Source organism: Alligator sinensis, unplaced genomic scaffold, assembly GCF_000455745.1.
Source record: "Alligator sinensis unplaced genomic scaffold, ASM45574v1 scaffold237_1, whole genome shotgun sequence".
Taxonomy (NCBI): Eukaryota; Metazoa; Chordata; order Crocodylia; family Alligatoridae; genus Alligator; species Alligator sinensis.
Window position 1 is genome coordinate 1,035,396 of NW_005841849.1, and position 10,293 is coordinate 1,045,688.

Consider the following 10,293-nt stretch of genomic DNA (forward strand, 5'->3'; position numbering starts at 1 on the left):
GTTGAGGGGATGAATTTGACCCTCCAATAGTTATTGGAAAATTAAATTTAATGTTTTATGTCTAGAATCTAATAATTGGGGGGTTGCTTTTAAATTCAAGGGCTTGGGATTTGGGTAAACAGGGTAGAGTCCCACCTTGTTCTGCCCACTGAAGTGACCGTCTGCTCTCCTAGGATGTCTTTCCACTTGCAGTTTTGTCCTTTGACTCCCCAGGGATTGCTGAGAGCTCACAGTAGGAGGCTGCTGTGTGCAGCAACTCTGGTCTGTATGAGGTAAGTACTTCAAAGGTGGTGGCAACAACTGCCTTGGGAACATTGTAGCACTGATGGGGACAGTATGTGTTCCACGAGTGAGGGAATATCGCAGCACCCGATGGCACTCCGGTGGGGTGAAGGTCCTGTGAAACCACAGCAGGCGGTGCCTAGAGACACCTGTTGTCCCTGCTATCAGATCTCTGGGGCTCCCTTGCCCTCCCTCATTATATATAACCTAGCTCTTCCCATAACCTCTGATGCAAACTGTGGCTATTGAAACCCTGTCCTGCTGCCCCTGAGGGATCCATGGAAGCCAAAACAGGAGTTCCAGGCCCTGACACATCCTATGGGCTACAGTGAGAGCCCAGCTCCTTCAAAGCATGATGAAGCCTTAGTAAGACAGTTTGAGTGGGCAGCATCTAGCCAGAGGTAGCAGCAAGTGCTGTGGCAGACCCTTAGGGCACAGCATGAAAGCCTGAAAAGCAGTGAGGTCTTGTAGCTGGGGATGGCTCTGAGTAACTAGCAGAGGGGCTGAAATCCTTTCTCCTCAATAGTAGCAGGTCAGTGCAAGCCAGTGTTCATAGGACCCACTTGTGGCCTGCAGAGACTACTCAATCAGTCTACTTGGGTCCTGGCTCCTCTGAACAATCAACATCGTTCATGGAAGACCATCAGCTGAGCTGCTATTTCCAGTGTGTTCAGCCAGTGTAAACTCAGTCACAACTAATAGCATCCAACTGCAAACCAGTGTCACCCTGACACTGCCTACCTGACTCAGAGCAAAGTTGCACTCCCTCCTTGTGCAGCTACCAGAGGACCCGTCCAGCCTTATTTTTCTATGGTTCTTTGATTGTGGTTTTGCACCAGGAAGTGCAACTGTGCTGGAGGAGGCAGGTGGGTGTCGGGGGTTATGACCTAGAAGAAAATGAACATACACACGCACACACAACAGCCAGTTTGAGAACTTGCTGGCTCAGTCAGCTATATTTTCATCACAAGAAAAACAACAAGAAGAAGTTCTTTCCATTTTGCTCAGGCAGCCTGATAACAACTAGGATCTCAAACCTGCATTCATGATCCACACACTGAGCCCATCTTACACCTTAGACCACCTGAAACTGATACGTGTTGGACTGCAAGTGCGAGGAGAGAAGTTGAGATTTTATGAAGAGCAATGCGAATTTAGGGCCTGAAAATCACCAACCGTGTACATGGCTCTTCAGAGAACTGAAAATCACAACAGAGCAGCTTCACTTTACCCTTGTTCCCAGGCTTTTGAGGCTGTGGAAAACCGAGCTGCCGGCTCTGGGCCGGCAGCGTCGGCAGAGGCAGAATTTCAGCACTTCGGAATTCTAATCAACTCTGCGCCCCGGCAGCAAATCTTCCCACCCTGCAGTGGGTGAGTTCAGCCAGGACGGGTAAATATTCATGGCCACTTTGCATGGTGGAAAGATCTGTGACCTGGTATTTTTCTCAGGTTCTCAGCTGCTTCTCATAGCTAGACCATCCATGTTTTTACTGTGGACAGCTTACTGGTAACCAGCTGCTGCTAAAACGTTTTGGACCCTGAGTTTAAAATCTGGTTGTACTCAGAAAAGTGACTGTACAATACAATTGTGGCAGTGGGTTTATTATAGTGTCTCCAGATTAGATATGCTCAGTTTACAAGTCAAATGGTGATGTGTTTTTCTTCCAACTGCCAGCCTCACAATCCCAACCTGGTATCTGGCCCTTCCAGCTTCCTCCCTTACCAGCAGTAAGATATCCTGAGAGGCTTGATTTTGCCCTCGTGGACGTGTGTGGACCTGCATTCTCCCTAAGGCTGCTTGCAGGTGGCCTTGAACTGCCAGCCTTCTCCAATTTGCCCCTCACTGCTGTGCCCCAGAGACAAGCCCAGCAGTGAGATGATTATGCATTTGAACCCTAGCATTCCTGTAAGTTTTCATCAATATAGTTACACTGGCACCGCGGAGGTAGTGAGCACAGTGTCTGAATCTGACCACCCCTGGGGAGTCTGCTGGCTGTGCACAACATGCTGGTTTAAGTCATCTTTCACATAAACCCGGCCCTGCCCTTGTCTGAGTGTGAAAAGCCAGGCTGGTAGTGGTGAGAGCAGAGATCAGAAGCAGCACGAGATACCTGGAAGACTCTGCTATGCAGCATCACAGAAAGATGCCAGATAATTGTGTTTCCCTGATTTTAATGCAAATAAACAGCTGCCCTTTTCATAGCTAATGGGGCCCCTCGGAAAAGGGCCTCCACGGACCTGTTAAGAGCAGAGCAGAGCAGTCAGAAACACTCCTTTGTTGCTAAGGTGATTATTTGTGGTCTGTTTCTAGCCATTCGTCCTTCTCAACTCTGTCAAAGCTTTTGATCCCTTGCCCTGCTTCATGCAGTGCTGAGCTGCATCATACTCCCTTGTCTGTTTGGCTACCGAGGACTTCCCTATATACAAGTATGTCAATACTGTACAGACAGTTCATGCACACACAGCTCTTTGACTGGACTTGCTGATGCAGTGCAGCCAGGGCTCAGTGGGCTTTCCTGCAGCTCTAGCACCAGGCCTCCCAGCTCCCTGCTCAACTCCCCCTCATTAAGGACAGGTCTGGTACAGCCAGCTGCCTTTGTGCAAGCTGCCGCCTGGTATCTGAGCACAGCCCATCCGCTTGGCAGCACAATCCTCTTCCTACAGAGCTGCCTGCAAACGCTGTAGAGACTGGTGACAATGGTCCATTTTCACTGGATTTCAAAGAGGAAATGACGATGGATTAACGAAGCCCTGCTGATTTACAAACATGCTGGGGGACAATCTGGGCTGGAAGCTTCTGGCTGTCCTAGGATATCATCTGCGTGTATTGGTTTGATAGCTGGTGGGCAGCCTCACCTGCCCTTTATTTCCTTTCCCCCTGTCCACCGAGTGTGTCCTATGCACCACAGCAAGAAAACCTCATGGACAAATGCTGTCATCTCGCACATCTTCTGTACCCATTTCAGGTGAAGTCCATCATGTTCCCTTCCCCACAGCCCACTGGCCACCTGACTATTTATGGACATGACCACCCACTTCTGGAGGCAGGTGGAGGGCAACTTTTGCTGTTCTGTGCTCAGGGAGAAAGCCCTCGTGTGGTGTTCACATGCTCTTGGTGCCCATGGGGTGAGGGAGTGCAAGCATCAGGTTACATACAGAACCAGAGTGAAAGAAGAGGCATGGACTTTCACAGGCAGGATCTGGTGAAGCAGCATTGGTCTTGGGTTATAGCTGGCTAGAGCCTTTGGCCTGGAACTGTGTCCAAGGCCCACCTGGGACAGAGGAGTGGGCCCAAAACCTGGGAGTCAGGAAACAGACATTCTGAGTTCCAGTCCCTAGTTTGGCACTGACTTCCTGTGTGACTTCTGGCAAGACGACTTCTCTGCTTCCATGTCCCCATCTACAAAATGGAGATCTTAATTCATCTGAACTCACTGGAGTTTCATCCAGGTTTACAAGAGAACATCTTTAAAGTGCTGGGAACCAGAAAAGCACGAAGCACTTGGTAGCATAATTTCTTCAATTCCCATTGCATTCATAGCCACAGTTTTACAAAAGGTATAGAAGGGTCCAGCTGCAACGTGTGTGCATAGAACTGTTTTATGGGGCAGATGCCAGTTTTAGTAAGGGACTCTCTCACTGGGGTGTGGGTCTGGAGTTGTGGGTGCTGTAGTCTGGCTTCCTCCCTATAGATGATCTCCATTTATGTTAGAAAGGCTGCCAGAGCCTCCCCACGGTACCCTTGGCTGATGTCACAGCTATTGCAAAGCAGCTGCCCCCTGCCCCTCCTGGGCTCTGGGACAGTCTCTCCAGTTGTTCTGTACTCAGTCTCTCCCCCCTGCACAGGGTTAAGAGTGCTTGCACTCTGGGGTTTGCAGCATGATTAGAAATATGTTGTTTTCAATAGTTCCTTGAGCTTTAAGGAAGAGAAATGGCCTCTCCTCTTCCTGTTCTCCAGAGGAATGATCAGCACTTTAAAAATGTGGACCGGGGGAACTCTGTACATACAGCAAAGTCCATTTTTGGGGGGGTGAGGGTGACCAGCATGTCAAAAGACCAAGTCTATGCCATGGCCCAGTGCAACAGCACTGCCACCTCATGCTCCCAGCCAGCAGCCTCTGCCCTATATTCCTCTCTAGAAGCCATCGGGACCCCTGACGCTCCAGGGCTCAGGGAGATCAGGGGTCATTGGCGATTTCTGCTGCCCAGCTTCCTCCGCTGACTGTCGTCCGACTTGTGGACCCGAAAGCACTCCTTCAGGTTCTGCGATCGGATTTTGGGGTTCAGGATTTCCTCCCCCATGGAGCTGGGGAACCAGCCCCTTTCCTGGTCGTGGAGGCGCTCTCCAAAAATCCAACCTGAGCAATGGGGAAAGATGGATGGACAAGTCAACAGGACTGAAATATCCAAACAAGAGGGAGGAGAGTTTTTGGTGCCAGCACTGGCTGTGCTTCCTACTTGGCTTTGGCTACGCAGGTGCCTGCCCTAGAAATGGGTACCCCATCTCTTAATAGATGGAAGAAAGGAAACCAGGAAAAACCTGGAGTCTGATCCTTTTTGACCCACTGACTCATTTGCAGCTGAACCCAAACAAGTCACTGGACCCTGCTCCCCACTCAGAAAACTGGACCCTGCACCTTTTTCAGGACCCGAGTATGAGAAACAGGCACCTTGGGGTTTGTAACTGAGGTAGCCCAGGAGCAGCCTGCCTGAGAGGACAAGCAGGGGTTGCCTTCGTCAGCCAGGAGAGGGAGTGCAAGGTACAAACATGGGCCTAGGCCAGTGAGGATCACTGCAGTGAAAGCAAAAATACGCTGCTTGGAGCTCTTCGAGGCTGACATTCAACTATGATGCAAGACAAGGGCCTCTGTCTGAAGAAGCCCTTCCTGTTGGTTCAGAAGCACCCTGCCCATGGAAAGATCTCCCTCCCTTATGACAAGCAGCACTAGGGGCACGTGGGCCTGGTTCCATGTTGCCCTTACCATCATCGGCCTTGTCCAGGATGTTGAGGACATCTGCCAGTTCCAGGGACAGCTCATCTGGCTGCTGAGCCACGTAGGGATGGACACACTGTATCTGCGGGCAATCTGACAGAGGAGAGAGAGAAGGTCACCTGGCTGCTCAGTCCCATAACTACTGTATGCGGATGATAGTCAGATGGGTGAAGAGCCTTCCAAGGTCCAAACACCAGAATACCTTGCAATAAGGGCAGTAGGTTGCAGACACACGACACCTATACTCGAGTAATTCAACTTTTACTCCATGGTAAAAAATGGAGCAGATGCACCAGTGTAAACTATGCCACTGAGGTAATACTCCTCCTCAGGAAGTGAGGAATAATTACAGACCTCATGTACCTGCTGTGTTCATGCAGCTCTAATTGATGTTATACCAGGTTAGTTCCTTTACTCAATGCAAATGGAATATTATTAGCTCCCCAGCCAGCAAGTGGCAAAGCCCTGTAATAGCACCAACTGCAGACACGTCCCTCTGGAAAACTGGTTGTGTTTCCATTCTAGACATCCGTGTAATTTTACTCCAGAATAAAAATCTGAGGTAAACTGTCCTGGGGTAAACTTGTCATGTGCATGTACTCTGTGACGGAGATTTCTGCATCACATCTGGTTTCCATAGGGCTCCCACTGTGTGATATCTGAGGTGTGGTAAGATGGAGGGTGTTTCCTTTCCTGGGTATATAGAGTTGGGAATCGGCAGGATACCTGTGTGGCTGCTCTGGGCCATGCGCTGAATTGAGATTCATAAGTTACCAGAACTACAGAGGATGCAGTGTCCCTGCTGAGGGCATTCATGCCAGCTTGAGGAAGGGAGAGGTGACCTCAGCTCTGAGACTCATGAAGCCCCAGCAAGTAGCCCACAGCTCAGTCAGAAAGCTTTGTGAACAGCTCCACAGCAACCAGCTAGGAGACACTTTGGAGAGGTTGGGCTAGAAAAGAAAGGCCTGGGCTGCAGCCAGAGCCAGCTGCTTTAGATAGGCCTGAGGAATCCCTGTGCACCTTGCTCAAACTCCAGAGCCGTAACGGGGTGAGGGCAAGGGGGGGACTGATGTGTGGCCTGACCAAGTGGCTGCTCCAAAGTGGACCATTCTCTAAACCTGGTTCTCCAGAGCAAAGAGCAAGTGAGGGGACGAGGACCCCCCCCCAACGCAGCATCCTGAAAAAGCCCTGGGAGTTGAGGCAGGTGGGAGGGAGCAGTGCTGCTCACAGCTCTGAGGTGAGAGGGGTTTAGGAGTGAAAGCAAGGACAATGCTTCCCTCTGCTCTCATTCTTCTTCTTTCTGGCAGTCCCCCTGTTATGCCAGACGCTTCCCAACAGCACAGACCGTGCAGGTCCTGCTCCAGGGAGCTCCCAGTCCCACAAGCAGGTTGGCTGGGGGTCATGCATGCTGCCCCCCCTTGGCTCACACAGCATATCCTGAGTTCCCTGTCACTGTCCTAGCGGAGGGGGATCTTTGGGAGTGGCAGTGCCCTCAGGCCAGGGGCTGCTGGCTGAGTGCAGGCAGAGGGTCCCACACACAAGGGGCAGAGCAGGAATAGGCATGGGGAAGGCTGTGTAAGCAGCAGATGCAGCAATGAGGCTGAGGCAGGGGCACGACTGAACACTGAGGGCAGAGCTTAGAAAGCAGCTAACAGGGAGCTTGAACAAGATGGCGTGAACAATAGCAACAAGGTGGGCAAAGATGATTTTAATGGTTACAGTGTCTAACAGGGACAGGAGAGGGCAATGTGTCCCAAGAGGAAGGTGCAGTAAGCTAGCTGGGAGATGAGAGGCCTGGAGGAGCAAGGATAGAGAGTGAGATTGCAAAAGAGATGGGTCATGCTGAGGAGGCAGCAGCAGGATGAGGAAAGTGCATGGATTTGTGGAACAGGGTAAGGGAAGCATGAGACCAGTTCTGGTTATGGGCTTGAGGGATGGGGCATAAACAAATGGTGATGATGGCAGAAATGAGGTGGGGCTGGCTAGATAGAGGAGTGCTGGAGATCTGGGTGTGACAGACTCAGGAAGAACAAAGGGAGAGAGCCAGACTGGGAGGGGTGGGGGGGGTCTGAAGACTGAACTGGAAGTGTTTGACGGCAAGTGAGATTGCCAGAAATCACAGCTGGTTAGGGAAGGGGCTGTGAGTAGAGGGAAGGGGATAGATGGAGAAATTTCAATAAAAGGGGACAAGAAGAGGAGTTTGAAAGGGAGCTGAGCAGTCAACTTCACCTCAAAAAGTGCCTGTGCTGGGTGGAACTGGGATGCTTTGAGGGCCTGAGCTGCAGCATCCCCAAAGGTCCGGATCCCTGGAGAGGGGCGAGCTTCAATGCAAGCTGAATGACCGACCCTCCCTCCCTCCATTGCTCCATGTCTCTCACCTACGAGTCTGGATGTGAATGAAACAAACTTGGTTCTCCGGTTGGGGGCCAGCGAGATCATCCAGCGCTTCATCTCGCTCCTGTGACGAGAGAAAAATGGTGCGGTCATGAGGGTGAGATGTGGGCTGTTACAGATGCAGTGTCATCTCACCACCAGCTCCACTTGCCCTGGCCTCCCCACCTGCCACCTCCAGCACCTTGCTCCTCTGCTCCAGACACTCAGAGGCTCTTGGGGATCTCAGGGGTTGCTGGAACGAGCAGGGTCCAAGAGCCATCACAGGGGAGCTACATGGAAACACTCTCCTTGGTGGCTGTGCAGCCATCCTGAAGGCCAGCTCAGCAAGATCAGGTGGATCCAGGTCCCCTCCCTCCACCTCCCCGCACTTCCCTTATCTCTGGTCCCATCCAGGGAAGTATGCAGCCTGTATGGTTTCCTCCACCTCTGACTTCCCTCTAGCATCAGCTCCAGACAGCTCTGGGTAACTTGCAGAGACAGTCCCCTGAGTAGCTGGCAACCCCCTGCACTCTGTGCTGTGGGGAAGGGCACCTGCTAACACGCTCCTCTCATTGCCTCTTTCTGGCCATCTTCCTTCCTGGAGCTGGAGGCATTGCTGTCTTTTCCTGATGACCTTGCATTATAGCTGCTGTCTGCCTGAGTGGAGGGGGTGCTCCCTGCCCCCACCTTGCTTGATGGGAGGAGGTGCAGAGTCTGATATGCACAAACTTTCCCCAGGAGTACAGATTATTTAAGCAGCCCCTCCCAAACATCCAGGGGGGGGTCTCTTCCCTCTTCCTTGCTCTGCTTGTGGTGAGTTAGCAGAAAGGGGCTACCTCTGGGGCCTTTCCTTTCATTCCTGCCAGCCATTGGGGACTTTTGCTTTGCTGGTGCACTCCTCCCCAGCTCCTTGTGTTCTCAGCCTACATCATGTGCTGCCCTGACCAGCTCCCTCACCTTCTCTCCTTCCCCTTCGTGTCTCACTCTTTCTGCTGCCCCCCAGCTCAGTTACTCTGGCTACCCTTGTTAAAGTAGTTCCACTGCCCGTAGTTTGTTGTTGCCTCTCCTGCTGCCTCATTTCCCTACTATCTGATCTCACTTCCCCCCTCACCCCACTGCTGTACCAGCTTCATAGTGAAGTCAGCATGCTCCCCAGCTTTTGCCTGTCAGATCTTGCCACCTGTCAAGTGTCACTCATCCGTGTGGCACTTGTGCATTTCCCCGAGTCATTTTCTCCCACATGCTCTTTAGAACGTCACATGTGACATCTGTGATGTTTGGAGGCCTCTCTGGCTCCAGGGACAGATGCTAGGCTGTTCCCCATTGACCTGTTAGGCAGGAGGCCTCCATCTCCTCTGTCTCTCTCCTGCTTTCTCTTGGTCCCTCCTGTGCGCTCTCACAGTTGTCTGTACCAACTGGCCCCTTTCCTGCTCTACAGCCCCCCCACCCATCAGGAAACGCCTGCTCCCCCTTCTACCCTTCCCAACTATGACTGTTAGCTTCTTGGTGCTTTCCTCCAGCTGAGGACCCAGCTGCCATTCTCCATCCAAACAGTGCCCCAGTCCACTGAGCCGAGTGGGAGGAGCTGGGGGCAAAGACCACTCAAACTTTTCAGAGCCTCCCCCCTTAAATCGTCCCTGGTACTTTTCCCTCTGGGTTCTCCACAGCTCTGCTTGGGGAAAGGCAGTTTAGCACTCAGCATAGAGCTTCAAGGATCCAAAGTATGATTTTTGGAGGGGCAAGGGGTGGTGGTCATGCTGCAAAAGAGAGAGGGAAACAGGTATGGAGGCAGCATGACAGCCCAGCCTACTTCCTGCTCTTTCTGAAAGGCAAGTGTTCCTCCTAGCTTCTCAAGATTAGACAACTGCAGGTCTTGTGAGGAACACAAGCAATTAAGGAGATGGTCTATTTCCATAGCTGCCCTGTTGGAGCATTTCAAGGACAGATTTTATTTGTTCATTTACACACTAATATGGTGTGCTAGGAGCAGCAGAGCTAACCAGGATAGCCACCAGATGGCTGCACAGCATGACTCCATTACCACAAAGCCGCGTACTATTAGTAAGTGCAAAAAATGCATTAATGCAATTTGCACACGCACAGAAAGACACTCCAAGTTCTGGCACCTACAGCAGTCTTTGCTCAGCACCCCTGCAAATCAATTGTGTTTCATGGTGGTGCCTATGACTGTCAACATTTATACTTACAAAGTGCCTGAGTTAGTTACTGGGAGAGCCCACAACTATGTTTTCTGGATTGTGGCTTTAATGCCTAAATTGAAACTTAACCTGTAGCTATATCTGCGCATTTAATTATCCTGAAATTTCCTCCAAGGAAAAGACTGTCAAGGGAACAAAGATGACAGGAGTTGACAGTGGTGTGGAGGTGTGATCACCAGCTTGTTTGAATGTACAAACAAGCTGACACGCCAGTGCTAGGAAGGTATGCTCTGACTGGGAATACAGGACCTGAGAAGGGGCCACAGTATAACCAGTGAAATATGCTGAGATCAGCCAGGATAAGTGTATGCTTGCCTTCCCCACAACAAGATCCCCATGGACTTTCCCTCTTCCCCCATTTCAGAGACCCCCTGCAGCTCTCGCTCGCCCATGTTGGGGATTCTGTGCTCCATCTTTCACTTTCC

At 51.3% G+C, this 10,293-nt stretch overlaps 1 protein-coding gene across 1 annotated transcript in view; it reads right to left on the reverse strand.

The window, feature by feature from the left end:
• Positions 1-1,218: 1,218 nt before the first annotated feature.
• NGEF (neuronal guanine nucleotide exchange factor) overlaps positions 1,219-10,293 on the reverse strand; it is an 84,541-nt gene continuing 75,466 nt past the window's right edge. The window contains exons 14-16 of the mRNA XM_006015984.3: positions 7,655-7,734; positions 5,265-5,369; positions 1,219-4,640 (exon numbers count right to left, since the gene is read on the reverse strand). Of these exons, the coding sequence (XP_006016046.2) occupies positions 4,468-4,640; positions 5,265-5,369; positions 7,655-7,734 (358 nt within the window). The 3' untranslated portion in view covers positions 1,219-4,467. The remainder of the gene's footprint in view (positions 4,641-5,264; positions 5,370-7,654; positions 7,735-10,293) is intronic.